This window comes from Pagrus major, chromosome 12, assembly GCF_040436345.1.
Source record: "Pagrus major chromosome 12, Pma_NU_1.0".
In the NCBI taxonomy this organism is placed as follows: domain Eukaryota; kingdom Metazoa; phylum Chordata; class Actinopteri; order Spariformes; family Sparidae; genus Pagrus; species Pagrus major.
In genome coordinates, this window is record NC_133226.1 from 28,633,053 (window position 1) to 28,648,432 (window position 15,380).

At 43.9% G+C, this 15,380-nt stretch overlaps 1 protein-coding gene and 1 long non-coding RNA gene across 2 annotated transcripts; both read right to left on the minus strand.

Moving 5' to 3' along the window:
- Positions 1-2,394: 2,394 nt before the first annotated feature.
- cfap53 (cilia and flagella associated protein 53) lies at positions 2,395-7,286 on the minus strand. Its single transcript, XM_073477537.1, has 8 exons — positions 7,181-7,286; positions 5,445-5,674; positions 4,880-5,053; positions 4,492-4,795; positions 4,058-4,276; positions 3,164-3,380; positions 2,970-3,072; positions 2,395-2,693 (listed from the first exon to the last, which is right to left on the minus strand). Exons 1-8 carry the CDS (start codon positions 7,247-7,249, stop codon positions 2,450-2,452), a joined length of 1,560 nt encoding a protein of 519 aa, XP_073333638.1. The 5' UTR covers positions 7,250-7,286; the 3' UTR covers positions 2,395-2,449.
- Positions 7,287-8,012: 726 nt separating this feature from the next.
- Positions 8,013-10,211, minus strand: LOC141005631 (uncharacterized). Its single transcript, XR_012179890.1, has 2 exons — positions 10,032-10,211; positions 8,013-9,613 (listed from the first exon to the last, which is right to left on the minus strand). It is a non-coding gene; the product is annotated as an uncharacterized lncRNA (long non-coding RNA).
- Positions 10,212-15,380: the final 5,169 nt, after the last annotated feature.

Here is a 15,380-nt window from a genome sequence, read left to right on the forward strand (position 1 = left end):
AGGAGGCGCTGAGTTCATGTTTGTTGACATTAAAAATGTTTCAGGTTTGAGTTCTGCTGCGCCGACCAGTTCTGGACCGACGTTCTGTTTGTTCTCAGCCTTCAGTCTGTTATTTCACTGTGGGTTTCACGATGTCTGCTGAGAGAACAGAGTCTGTGATGTGAGGACGTCACTTCACTGAGGGAAGCTGCTGCATCCTGATCTTTACGGTCGTGTTATCATCTGAATTCATGCCAGTAAAAGCACACGGTCGCACTGTGATGACATCATAATCACGTGTTCAATCAATGTCCACAGCAGATCAATACAGACAGGTGACCACGGGACAACAGACACCACGTGGCAGCTCACTCTGCTCACATATGACAACAGAAGACACGACAGCTGACAGAGAGAGGAGCTGTAATAATACCCATAATGCACCTCACCCAGCTGGGGCTGATGTTACTGATCAGTTCACTGATCTGGATTATTGATCTGTAACAGGTCATACACTCTTCTAACCAACAGTTTTCAGTTTTCTGTCATAAAAGAAAATGAAAACCAGCAAACGTTCACGAGAAGCTGAAGCAGATTTAAACCACTTAAAGGAACAGTTCACCTAAAACAGTAAAACTCAGTCATCTCCTCCTGATGATATAAAGTCAGGCTCAGCCATCATCTCCTCCTGATGATATAAAGTCAGGCTCAGGAGGAGATGATGACTGAGCCTGACTTTATATCATCAGGAGGAGACGATGGCTGAGCCTGACTTTATATCATCAGGAGGAGATGATGATCCTCTAAACAGACGCTCCTTACATGTGCAGAACTTGCCTGACTTTTCTTCAGTATCACAGTGATCCAGTGACAGTTGTCTGTACATCCACAGGTACACTGCTAACAGGAAGTGCTAACAGCTAATTCAGCAAAGTTTTAATGTAGTTATTGAGGTTTTTTTTTGTGTTTTGCAGACTACAAAACTTCACCTGACTTTCCATCTGCCTGGGGTCAGGAGATAATGACTGGATTAAAGGTTTTGGGTGAACTGTTCCTTTAATGATCCTCTGTTGGACCTGAAGAACAAGGTCCTCCAAGGTGAGAAATCTTATCAGTGATGTTGTGTAATGTGGACAAGAATATACTGATAGTGTGTGTGTGTGTGTGTGTGTGTGTGTGTGTGTGGACATTAACCCACACACTTCAGTCAGTCCTGTCAGAGCTCTCACATATAAAGAAAGACAAACGGAGCGTTACCTTGGAGTAGGGGTAGTAATCACTGGTCATCCTGTCGTTCAGTTCTGGATCCTGGTGTCGGGTCAGTGTATCTGCTCAGAGACGTTCATTCTGTTCCTTCGATCACCTGACTGACTGTGGGAAGCAGCTCGTCTCAGACCTGTCTGAGCATTAACTTTGATTCTTACATGAGCTAATGAGTCCACTCCCAAACCACTCCCTCTGCAGGTATGAGGTGTTTACCTGCTCATGACTCTGACAGGACGCCGGTCCACCCAGAACAGGCTTTATCTTCCTGCCACAACCATGAAGGAAGCAGAACAAAGAGGTTTAGCAGAATGCTGCAACTCTGTTTTACTGTGAAGCTCCAGAAATGTTTTGTGGACGACGACACTTCACCTGACTTTACATCAGCATGGAGGAGGAGATGATGACTGAGGTTTATGTGAACTGTTCCTTTAAATGTTGGTTCTCATTTTCTCTGACATCCTGTGTGAACATGTAACCAGCTGTTTTTACTGTTTTCTATTATTTTATAAATCAAACATTTATTTTAATTATCTGTTGATGAAAATAATCAGCCTGAATTATGACTCATTAACATGTTCACATTAAACACCTGGGTAGTTCATTATCAGTTTGTTACAGCTGATACACAGAAAAAAAAGAGAGTACTCAAGTCAATTGGAAGTACCTCAAACTTAGGTGCAGTACTTGAGTAAATGCACTTAGTTACTTTACTGTCAGAAGGTTCGGTGTGTAGATAAGTCCGTCTGAATCATGTGTGAGCTGAAACAAACAGTGACTCACGTTGTTTCTTTCTGGATGATGGTTGTTTCACAATAAAGCCCCCGGACTTGATGCAACATGGATCTCCTCCCTCACCTTCAGTAAGTACTGCGTTACCCAACACAACACCTGCCCTCCAGGTACAAGTACTGTGTGCATGTAGTGAGGATGTTCCCCTCAGGAGCCACTGTAAGAACTGTGACTGATCATCTGGTCAACATGTTCATGTGTCCAACACTTCGGTTTATGATGACATCACATCAGCTAATGTTAGCATGCTAACACGCTAATCTAAGATGGTGTTAAACATTAGCATGTTAGCACTTTATGAGGATTAAAGACAAATCTCACAGCATGAACAGACTTTATTATTTAGATTTCCTCTTTTACAGGAACATCAGAGAGATGTGTCGTTTACAGTGTTTGACTTCCATGTGCAGGCTGACTATGTGAGGTGGACCGTGGAGGCGGACCTGGATCCCTCTGCTCGTCTGAATGGATGTGGGGCGTTGGTGTGAGATGTGGGTCTGGACAGGATCTCGTCTTTCTTCTGGTTGTACAGCTCCTGCTGGATCAGGCCCTGCTGATACTCCCTCTCAGCCTCAGCTCTCTGCTCACACCGAAGCTGCTGCTGCTGCTTCATCTGAGCCTTCAGGTCGGCCTGATACGCCTCACGGGTCTGCTGCTGACTGCAAGGACGACCAGAGACGAGTTCAGGACCAACAGAGACGAGTTCAGGACCAACAGAGACGAGTTCAGAAACAGAGACGAGTTCAGAAACAGAGACAAGTTCAGGACCAACAGAGACAAGTTCAGGACCAACAGAGACGAGTTCAGGACCAACAGAGACAAGTTCAGGACCAACAGAGACCAGTTCAGGACCAACAGAGACCAGTTCAGGACCAACAGAGACCAGTTCAGGACCAGGACAGTTCAGTGTGTGTCATGGATGACTGTTAACGTACCATCTTTTCTCCTCCTCGTCCATCAGCTTCATCTCCTCCATCGCTCTGTCCAGCTCGTCTCTCTCTTTGGACAGCTCCACTTGTTTCTGCTTGTTCATGTCCACTGCAGGACAGGAGGACACAGGACATTTGTTGGGGACTATGTTCAGCGGTGGATTAATCCACATTTTGAATGAAATGCTCCGTTTTCTTACGTTTGTGTTGGATCTGCAGACTTCGAGCCTCCATCACTTCCTTCATCAGTCGGTTTCTGGCCTCACGCTGCAGTCGACTCTGCTCCTCCCGTTTGGTCATCACCTCCTTCAGTTGCTCCTCGATCAGCTGCTCCGTCTCCTCCTCCTCCTCCTTCTGCTTCTGCAGCTCATCAGACAGATACTGCCGGTACCTCTGCTGCTCCTCACACAGCTCAGCCTGAGACGCAGAGCACAGCTGTTAGCTTCAAGTTGTCGCAGCTACACTGAAATACTGCAAGAGTTCAACAGAGTCATTCGTAAGAAACGACCAGAATTTGAAGGAGGCTTCAAAACTAAACAGGGCGGCTTTAACTGCTAACTGCTGCTCACTCTACTCTTTGCTGTAGCTACTAGCTGCTGTTAGCAAGGGGCTCACTTAGCCGTGGAGCTAAGTGTCTTTATTAGCCGACGGTGGTCCGCCTCAGATCACAGGTGGAGTCAGCGCAGGTGACGGGGCTCAGCAGCCTCCCAGTGAGGACGTCTGGACAGCAGACTGGGACTGAGCTCAGAGAGTGATGGAGGTCAGTGTGAAGACAGTGGACACAGTACAGAGGTGATTTACTCTGTGAACTGAGGATTGATTTGGACCGAACCAGAGGTGACTGTGAAGACAAACCAACGTTCTTCTGGTGACTGTGACTCAGTTTGTGTCCAGTTTGAATGAAGTGTGTTTGACGATGAGTTAACGAGGAGATGAAGCTCATCTGAGTTCAGTCACAGAGAAACTTGAACTCAGACATGTCCAGTTGTATTTTCTGTTAGATGATGACTGCAGGACTTTTCTCTGTTTCCTGTCAGTACTTTTAGTAAATAATGAGTATTCACCTGTAAAGTTAAGTAGTAAAGTGTGTTCACCTTCCTCTGAGCAGCTTCCTGTCTCTCATCAGTGTCCTGTCGGAGCAGCTGCTGCAGGATGTTCATGTCCAGCTGCAGCTCGTCCTGCTGCTCTCTGGCCAGACGCTTCATCTTCAGCCGCAAACCTCGATCCAGCAGCCGCCGTCTGCTCCGCTGATCCTCCAGCTTCTGCTGCTGCTCGCGCTGCTTCTGCAGCCGCTGCACCTCCTGCTGCTGCAGCTGGACCACGAGAGGCAGACGGGTCGGGTTCAACAGAGGAGGACAGAACAGTACTTCATGTTGAAACATAACTCCTGAATCTAAAGCACTGAGACAATAAACTGTCTGTGTATTTACTGTACATACAGTATATATACAGTATATACTGTATATATACTTTATATACAGTATATATACTGTATATATACTGTATATATACGTGTGTGTGTACAGACCATGAGTTTGGCCTCCTCGTCTCTCAGCTGTCTCTGCTGTCGTCTCTGCTGCTCTGCTGCCTCCATCTGTCCCCTGATGATGTCCAGCTGCTGCATGTCTCTCTGCTGCTGTCTCTGCGCTCTCTGCTCCTCTCGCTCCTCTTTGGCTCGCCGGTCGGCCTCCCACAGCTCGTCGAACACCTTCTCCTCGAGCCTCCTCAGCTGCTCCTGCTCCTGCCGGCTCCTCACCTGAGCGGCTCGCTCCGAGCACACCTGCTGCTCTGTGCGTCGGCTCTGGATGGTGCGCAGCTCCTCACACCGCTCCCTGAAGCACACAGGGTCACCTGGTGAGGACGCGCTCTCACAATGAGCAGAGACTTTTATTGTGAAAATCTGCAGGTGTGCTCACCTGAAGAGCTGGTCCAGCTTGTCTGAGACCAGCTGCTGTCTGTCTCTCTCTCTCCTCTCTCTCAGGGTCTTAGCTCGCTCTCTCATCTTCGCTTGTCTCTCCACTGACGTCTCCGTCTTCTCCTCCATCTCCTGCAGGAGCTGCTGCTCCTCCACCTCCAACAGCACACGCAGCCTGAGACAGGAGGAGACAGACAGGTGGAGACAGACAGGAGCAGACAGACAGGTGGAAACAGACAGGTGGAGACAGACAGGAGGAGACAGACAGGTGGAGACAGACAGGAGGAGACAGACAGGTGGAGACAGACAGGTGGAGACAGACAGGAGGAGACAGACAGGTGGAGACAGACAGGAGGAGACAGACAGGAAGAGACAGACAGGTGGAGTCAGACAGGTGGAGACAGACAGGTGGAGACAGACAGGTGGAGACAGACAGGAGGAGACAGACAGGAGGAGACAGTATTTATCTCTGAGATGCAGTAGAAGTATGAAGTCATCTGACATGGAAGTACTCGGTAAAGTACTTAAGTAACTGTAACTGTGAGTGATGAGACAGACAGACGGACCTGTCTCTCCTCTCTTGGACCTGGACCTCCTGCTGGTCCAGAGCAGCTCGGACTCGTCTCTCGACGGTTCCTCTCAGGAAATGACCGTCTGAACTCTTCAGCCACGTCGTCTTCCTGTCGCAGCTCTGCTGGTTCCTGCTGAACTCCAGGACTTTGTCTCGGGCCGCGTCCCGTTTCTGTCTGTCCAGGATCAGCTGGTCCACCTGCCTCGAAGACGGGACCTTTGCTCTCTGTTGGACACAGAACAAGTTTATTAATGTGCGTGTGTGTGTGTGCGTGTGCGTGTGTGTGTGTGTGTGTGAGTGAGTGTGTGTGTGTGTTTGTGTGTGTGTGAGTGTGTGTGTGTGTGTGTGTGTGTGTGTGTGTGTGTGTGTGTGTGTGTGTGTGTGTGTGTGCAGCAGAACGTGAACACACTGATTAAACCTGCAGCTGAGTGTTGGAGTCTAAATGAATAATTAAGTTCTTCATATTTCACGTTTCTTATTTTGTTATTTGTTAATAAATATACGTTCATTGTTTTGTCCATGCTGGATGTTTGTCTCACGGTCAGATTTATAAAACACTTTCTCAATCATGTTATTAATAATGAGTCTACGTTTGGTCCAAAGGTTATGAAAGTCACATCTTTATAAAAAGAAAAGCTAACTGAGTTAACTTGAAATGAATTAATGATGTAAAATCATTTGCTTGTGTTAATTTTACTGTTGTGTTTTATCCTGTCATACCTCATCGTGTGTTTAAGCTTTTTTTTATTGACTGATTGTTTATTTTAAATAGTTTATCATTTCTTGTTGAGTCTGTTCTTGTTCGTGAGCTGAATCAGAGCAGTTTAAACATCTCCATGTAAAATGAGTTGCAGTCTAAATCTTTCTAGTTAAATCAGCTAGTTATTAAATTAATACAGCTGTGAGATGATTAATATTCACTAAAACAAAACAAAGAAAACACCTCACCTGACTTTCATGTGTCATTATATACTGAGTCACTGTGTAACATGAGCCAACATGCAACAGACGCCATGATTTAACACAAAGACAGAAAGAAGTTCATGTAGAACATTTGCTGAATTTACAAGAAGGAACAAATAAGTCAGAATCAGTCAGAGACAGAGTTTCACACAGTTTATAAAGTGTCTCCAACTCAACAACTCACTAAACTGACACATTTGTTAAGGGAGTCTGGGGACAAAGAAGTCGCCTATACTGGTTACTGTTTAGTGTATCTGTAAAATGTGACATGTTTAGCATCAATAAAATGTTTCTTCTTTCATAAATTGAGTGTAAATGGTGAAATCAGTGTAAACAGTGTGTTCAAACAGCTGCTAAATGTTGGCAGGTCAGACTTTAGCACTTTAGACACAGAAGCAGACAGGCTGGTGCAGCCATGCTGCCACAAACTGACACTTTTTACAAGGAAACAAACAACTTACTGTTTTCATTTAATGCTGAATTTACAAGAAGGAGACGATGATTCAGAATCTGTCAGAGACAGAGTTTCACTACGTTATAAAGTTTGTTTTAACTCAACAACTCTTAAAATGAGCTGTTTTGTTAAGGGAGTCTGGTGATGTTGTGATTAATAGTTGGCTTCATGTTTTCATTTAATGCTGAATTTACAAGAAGCTCCAGTGATTTAAAATGTGTCGAAGCCGTTTCACAAAGTTTATGAAGTTTCTCCTCATGAAACAACATGAATCACTAAACTGAGGGATTTCTACCGGGAGTCTGGTGACTCACCAGGGCGACGGAATGAGGCGTCGGTCCGGTGAACTCCCGACATCTTGTCCTTCTTTGACCCAGCAGCATCTTAAAATGTCTGATGATGATGAAGATGATGATGAAGATGATGAAGATGATGATGAAGATGATGTATCAGTCAGATATGTTGTTGTATCGATCAGTCAGTGCGGTCCCTGAACGTTACACAGAGGCGTTCAGTTACCATGGTAACCACAAACATGAAACAAAACAGCGACCCCTGCTGGTGGAGGCCCCGCCCCTCGCTCACCTCGACCAATCCCAGTGGGGGAGAGTAGCTGGGTACTGTTGCACAGGTGTTGTGTTTGTGTTGTTATTTGTTGTGTTCTGATTCAGATGCTTTGGCAACATTGTTGTTGAACTTTCATGCCAATAAAGCTCCTTTGAATTTGAATTTGAATTTGAACTAAGTACTGACTGATCACAGCTGACTGTGTTGGGCCTTTAATGATAACATGAAGGTTATGGATCCAAACCCAAACATTTTAATTTAATGTTCATGTTTCTTACTCTTTACAGGACTCGTCTTGTTGTGATGAGTCAGCTGACAACACTGTCTGGTTTATTGTCATCACTCCCTGTTCACTGAGCAAACAGCTCTGCAGCGCCACCTGCTGGATGGATGGAGTCATGTTTAATCCAGCTGGTCCTCTCCTCCTCCCTGAGCAGCTGCCACTGAGGTCAAACACTGTCATATCTGTCATATCATTCAAACAAACAATTATATATACAAATAAAATGACAAATTATAATTAATCAGACTTTAGTTCATATTTATTTCACTGTTAAGAAGCAATGAAACACTATAAACTATTTATTAGCAGTTGTTTATTGGAAAGTTGCAGTTGATGTGTATTAATACAGTAAATGTTTAATAAATACAGTGTAGTTCACTCATGAATATGTTTTTAACCTTTACAGCTGCTTCATACATGTTTTACGAAGCAGTTGTTTTTCTATACAGTGAAATTACTCAACTAAATGTAATAGACTATAAATGTACCATTTAGTAATGTTAGTTATTATAAAGTGTTTACCATGACACAAGTTCTTTTTTAGGTTAAATACAATTTAAGTCAAAATTGGCCATATTTGTTATTTATCTTCTTCTTCTTCTTGATGACCTCAGCAGGTCTAAAACCCTGAATCATATTCATGACTCCTCTTCTGTGTATTCATTAATGGTATATGTGTGTGTATATACATATATATATACTGTATACTGCAGTAATACGACCATGAGCAAAAACACTACCTGCATTAAACATTTTTTCTTAAGTAAAAGTACAAAAGTAACATGAAAGTATCAACACCAGTATGTGAAAAGTAACGCTGTGTTTCAGAATCATCAGAGTTTAATTAACTCAAAACTACAACCTCCAAGTAACTCCAGTGTCAACACAGATTTTATTATAAAGTTTCTGAAGACATCACCTCCACGTGTTCACTGTAAGTTTTCTTCCTAAGTCAGTTTCCAGTTTGTTGAATCCTCAGGTTTTCTCTCCATGAGCTGGAGTCAGACTCTGATCCTCCATCATCACCAACAGTCTGTCAGACTCGTGGTGCTGCTCAGTGAACACGGACCTCTTAACTGTTCTGTCCCTCAGAGACCGGAGTCATTGTCTCACAAATTGGACCTTTACATCACTTGTATCTCTCAGTGTGTGTCCGTACCTTCTCTTTCAGTTGTCTCCTCATCTTTTCAAACTCTCGAACAGCTGTCTTTAAGTGATCAGACAGATCTGTGACACAGTCTGAAGCTGCAGAGGTTCTAAGTTTAGCGGTGATGTCCAACAGCTGGTTGATGTTGTCTGTCAGTCCTGCAGTGTTTCCTGTTTCAGCTCCGACTGACTGTCTCTGCAGATCTTCACACACCCTCTTTATCTCTTCCAGCTCTTTCCTCAGTAACTCAACAATCTTCAGGAGCTCCTTCACTTTTTTCCCTTGTCCTTTCTGTCTTGTAAACTGTTTTTTAGTAAAACCAACAGCACTGGCAGCTGCAGCAACAGAAAGAGCTGCTGCTCCAAGTGTTGTGAGGCTGAAGCTCCCTGTGAACAGAGCTGCAGCTGATGCTGCTACGAGTCCAACTGTTGCAGAAACCAAAGCTGTGGTTCTGATCCTCTTTGATTTCTCCTTCATCCGTTTGACTTGAGCAGAGATCTTCTCCAGTCCAAACATGATCTGTCTCATCCTCGGTTTCTTTCTATCAAATACTTTGATATATGCAGCTGCAAATTCAGGAAGTTTTTTCAGTAGATTGGAAAAAGCAGGTGGATGTTCGATGCTCCACCTTCTTCTTCGTACACTCGAGTCCATTTTCAGGAGGTTTCCTTTGACACTGAATGTTTCCTCAGGTTATGTCTGCAGAGTCTGAAGGACACAGTTCAGAGTCTGTTATCCATCAGGGAGGTTCTGTGGACACAAACACATCATTAGAAATAATTCTGGTCACCAGGCTTCAGTCAGAGCCTCATGTTCAGGTGAAAGCTGTCGGTGGAGGCAGCAGCAGAAACGGGTCATCATATGAATCGGGTCAGGCGAGGTCAGAGTGTCTGTAACAGCTCCTGCAGCGCTGTGAGATCAGGTAAAACAGTTTTGATTGGTCTGAGGTTGATCAGGTGGGCGAGCAGAGTGTTAATGAAAGATCCTTCTGATTTTTGTGGAAGGGACTCCGACCGGGCTCCTCTCCCTCTGTTATCACACTCTCTGTTACATCATCACTCTGTTATTCAGTCATAAACAATCCAAGATCATTACTTGCAGTTTAATTTCAGTGTTTTTCTACCTGACTTCTCTGCTGTGTTTCATGACTTCATGTGCTTGTTCTTACCTGTTTGTCTGTTCAGTGTTAAACACAGCCATCTATCAGCTGTTTGATCAGCTTCCTTCTTCAGGTGCAGGGTAGGATTCACCTGCACGCCTGACTGAACTCAGCACCGTGAACGAACTGTGACACCTGCATCACTGAAATGTAAGTTTAAATCCACTTCAGAGACAAAGAGAAACGTGTCCTTCTGTGAACGATTGGCTTCCTGAAGGGTGAAACACACGATACCTGTGAAATCATGTGATCTGATCCTGCAGAAGATCCTAGGCAGACGTGCCCCGCCTTTTTACAGGCTGGTCTGCTGCCACCTGATAAGTCCAATAGTCCAATCTAAGCTGTAAACACTGAACCCTCCCAGGCTGCAAATAACTTACAGTGAAAGTACATGAGTACAAACACTGTATGAGCACTCAGACAGTGTTTTAGAAAACAGCTGGACTGATTCATGTCCTCCACTCCTTCACAGTTCAGTTCTGAAAGAGTAAACGTTCTGGATCATTGGATAGTTAAAGAAATGATCAGTTCACATACTGAAGCAGTTTTGTTCACGACATAATGTACATTCAATTTAAATTAGGTGTGACTGAAACTTATTTTTAGTTTGTGTGTCAGAGTGGTGTATTTTATTAATGTGCTGTCACTCACGATGTGTAGCCAATCAGATCGTGTTGTGGGCGGGACACTGAGTGACACTGTATGGTGACTACAGTCAGAGAGGAGGCTGCATCAAAGTCACAATATTCTATTTTTAACTTGTTTAATTTTATCACATCAGACACAATAAACACTGAAACAAGCTGAACATCAGCCCCGATAATCGATCAGGCCCACAAAGTAAATAAGGCTGAAGTGACATGTTCTGTGTGATCAGTCCCGTCTCCACATTTACTGAGTCCATGTTGTTGACTTATCAGACTCAGAGGTGAACTGGCTGCTTTACATCTCCAGCTGAAACCACAGGCTGTCAGACTGTCACCTCTGAGCTACAGGGTGCTGTTAGCAGACAGGGCGGGCCGGGGCGAGCTGGTGAGCATGCTTCAGTAGACAGCTCAACAACTATGCACATAGATGTCTTTCACACTGTTGTTTCTTCACATTAACGGTAATTGTGCTTATTAACGGTTAATATTGTGATTCACGGCAGAAATGCAGCTTGATTAGTCTGATTTGCTGCAGTGTAGCTGTGATTTAGTACTGAAATACTAGACACAATATTCAGATTCTCAATTAATCTTTATTATCTTATTGCAAACCAGAGCCACCATCAGCATTACAGAGATATGAGTGAGGATAGTTAGTTCTTATAGCACGTTGAGATAACACACATTAACTGAAGCCAACAACAGGATGCAAATGATTTCACTCAAGCTGTTATTGACCTTTCTCTACTTGGTCGTTACAGGTTCTCGTCTAAAGACACTTTGTTCTTCTCTCATCCAAATGTCACAAAGTGTCAAACATCCACCAGCTGCACCTTGACCTCCTCCACACATACATCCTGCTGTTATTAACACTGTCACAACACACAGGAAGAGGTTTAACCCCTCCAGGCTGAACTCCTTTATAATGAGTTTACTTCTATTTAGTTTCACAACAACTTCATCATTATAATATCATGGTGGATATATAAGACACATCTATTCATACCACACAAGCAAAAGCAAAAAAATATGATCATATTGCAAAAAACATGATCATAACAGGAATTTCCCTCACAAAAAATAATTGTGGGATCTGACTGAGTTCAGTTTGTGATACAGGACAGGGAGGGTGCTGTCCTACTCAACATTAACCACCAGGGGGCGTCCTCAGTCCATTTACAAACAGCTGTTGGACACTAAGAACTGTTCTCAGCACTAAAACATGATGACTCAGCTGTCACTGATGGTCATCTGTACAGTGAAGTAACTATTGGTGATGAAACATCAAACTACAAGAACAAACAGTGCTTACAGACCACAGAGGGCGCTGTCTCCATGAATTACACATTTAACAAGTGATGACATGCTAATTTCCTCATGTAGCGATTACATCGACATTATAGAAGTACTTTATAAAAAACATGATAAAAACTTTTGTAATCAGCAGCGTACAGCTGGTTTTCTACACAGCTGTCTGCTCTCAGTCGTGTTGTTCACCTACTCATCTGCTTCTTCGCCAGCTGCTGTTGGTTTGTGAAGCTCCGCTGCTCTGGTTCCTTCATCCACTCGACTCTTCATCTCTTCCAGTTTCTGGACCTTCTCTGTGTCTCCTTTCTCCATCATCTTCTCAATCAGGAAGTCCAAGTGGACATGAGTGGACAGTGAATCAACATTTAGGGCGATCTGCTCCAGTTTGACAACATGCTGGAAGGACTCCTCCAACAACTGATACTTGACTGCTGTCACTTCTTCCATTTCCTTCTCCAGAGTTTCCAGAAGGCTTGTTGTCATCTCACAGTCGGCTTTACTTCTTTCATACTTTTCTCTCACATATTTCAGGTCCATCTGAACTTTCGTTGTCTTGCTCACGTAGATCTTCTTTTCTTTCTCATGATCTGACACAGGACACTTCTTGGTACACACAACGCAGCAGCCTTTTTTCATGACATCACACCATTTTGGACTCAGGGCCAGTGTGCACGGATAGTGACAGTTCTCCTTACAGACTTTACAGCAGGTCGCTCCTTTCTTACTACTTTCTTTTTCCTTACAGGGCACATCAATTTCTAAAGTGAACTTCTCATTGTTCTTCATCTCCTCTTCATGTTTCTTCAGACCATCATGAGTCTGTTGGATTTCTCTCTGTTTCAGTTCAGTCAACTTGATCCTCTCTTGCAGGTTTTGGATGCAGGCCGTCAGTCTGAATTGTGTATTCAACACTTCAACAGTTGTCATCAGCTTCTGAGGTGCAGCTTTTTCCAAAAAGTCAGTGAACTGGCCCATTTCGTCTGTTGTTAAGTCCCATGCACTTTTTAAATGATCCTGATTTCTCTGTGTTTTCTGTGTGCTCTGACAGTTATTGAACAGAAAATAAACAGGGTTATTCTTTCCATCTTTGGCATTCTTCATGTTTGCAGCCTTCAGAGCTTTCAGAGCGTTTTCAGGTGTCAGACCATCAGAGTGTGTGATGAGGGCGACGATGCTCTGCTCCATGTTTTTTCCAAACAGAGACACCACTGAATCAAAGACGTATTTAAGACGATCGTTCAGACAATTCTCAGTTGCTTTCAGCACCAGACCCACTGCATTCATCTCATGAACTCCATCTTCTGAGCGGAACAAGTCAAATAATCTTTGACTGATGACGTCTTCTTGTTCGGTCCCTCTGTTACATTCATATCCAGGAGTATCGATGATGGTCAGAGAGTAGGGCAGAGTTTTGCCTTCAAATCCAAAGATCTGGTACACGATCACATCTGATGTCTGACTCTCTGATTGGTTTCTCTTCTCGTCCTCTACAATCTGAAACCAGACATCGTCCTCCCACTCTACCCCCATGGTGTAGTTGACCAGAGCGTTGATCAGAGTAGATTTTCCTGCTCCTGTTTCTCCCACAAGTAAGATGGTTCTGTTTGTCTGGTTCAAATCTTTTTCACCAAGAGTCACTCTTCTTAGAGATCTGATATCCTCTGTCTTTGGTCTCAGCTGGTAGACAGCAGGAGATTTTGATTGGATCAGAACACTTTTCGAGATGATGTCCTTGTTTTTCAATGAGGCAATCGTTTTCCTGCAGAGGAACGAGATCATGTACACATTAATTGCATGTATAGATTCAGTTTCATTAACAACACATAAACATGTATAAAAATGTTTATAGCACACTATAATGTAGCTGTTAACATATGGCCACTTTATTAGCTTCATCTGTAAAATCTGATGCAGTCCAGTACAGCTCAGTCATTCATTCTACATTCAGTGTTGCCTGATGCTGTCAGAGAGGTGTTATTGTAACTACGTGTATCATTAAGGTTGCAGTCTGCAGTGGTGTTGGACTGGACTTCATGACAGTAACAGGTCAGAATACTGTTCACTTACTTCATTGCTACTTTGACAGCTGCTGTATGTTTGTACCGCAGTGCTCCCAGGACTCCTTTATTCACTCGACCTTTCATCTCTTCCAGTTTCTTGACCTTATTTGCATCTCCCTTCTCCTTCATCTTCTCAATCAGGAAGTCCAAGTGGACATGAGTGGACAGTGAATCCACATTCAGGGCGATCTTCTCCAGATTGACAACATGCTGGAAGGTTTCCTCCAACAACTGATCTTTCTCTTTCTGAAGTTCTTCCATTTCCTTCTCCAGATTCTCCAGAAGGCTCTCACAGTCTCCTTTACCTCTTCCATACTTCTCTCTCATATCTTCTATGGCCTTTCTAACTTTGCTTGTCTTCTTCTTCTCTTTAATGGGAGCTGATGCAGGACACTCCCTGGTACTGGAAGTGGAGCCATCGGGCTCTTTATCAAACAACCCACACCCCCACCACCTGTTTCCACCTCTGATAGGTACTTTAACTGTGTTGTCCTCATCCTCTTCTTCAGGAACATTCTCATTGTTCTTCATCTCTTGTTTATGTTTCTTCAGAGCTTCCTGAGCCTGTTGGATTTTCTTCTGTTTAAGTTGGATCATTTCAGCTCTCTCTTTCAGGTTTTTGATGCAGGCTGTCAGTTGGATGCGTGAATTTAAGACATCCATGGTCGTCTCCAGCTGTTGAGGTGGAGTTTTTTCCAGAAAGTCTGTGAACTGACACAGTCCATTTGTTGTTGGTGTATCTGCATGTTGAAGCTCTTCTGTGTCCTTGGTCCTGTCTTCTGTCTGGAAGTTAAACAGGAAGTGAACACGCTGATTCTTTTTATCTTTGGCACACTTAATGTTTGCAGCCTCGAGGGCTTTCAGAGCGTTTTTTTGTGTTCTTCCATCAGAGTGTGTGATGAGGGCAACGGTATTCTTCTTCACGTCTTTACCAAACACAGACAACCCTGAATCAAAGATGCACCGCAGTCGACCACTTACTCGAGTCTCAGTTGCTTTCAGCACCAGACCCACTGCATTGATCTCATGGACTCCGTCTTCTGAGCTGAACAAGTCATATAAACTCTGACTGATGATGACATCTTTTTCAATCCCACCGGTTGCTCCATATCCAGGAATATCGATGATGGTCAGAGAGTAGGGCAGAGTTTTACCTTCAAATCCAAAGATCTGGTACACGATCACATCTGATGTCTGACTCTTGGATCGACTTTTCTTCTTTTCCTTTGCGAGCTGAGACCAGACACCGTCCTCCTCCACTCCCGTGGCGTACTTGACCAGAGCGTTGACCAGAGTAGATTTTTCTGTTCCTGTGTCACCAACAAGTAAGATGGTTCTGTTTG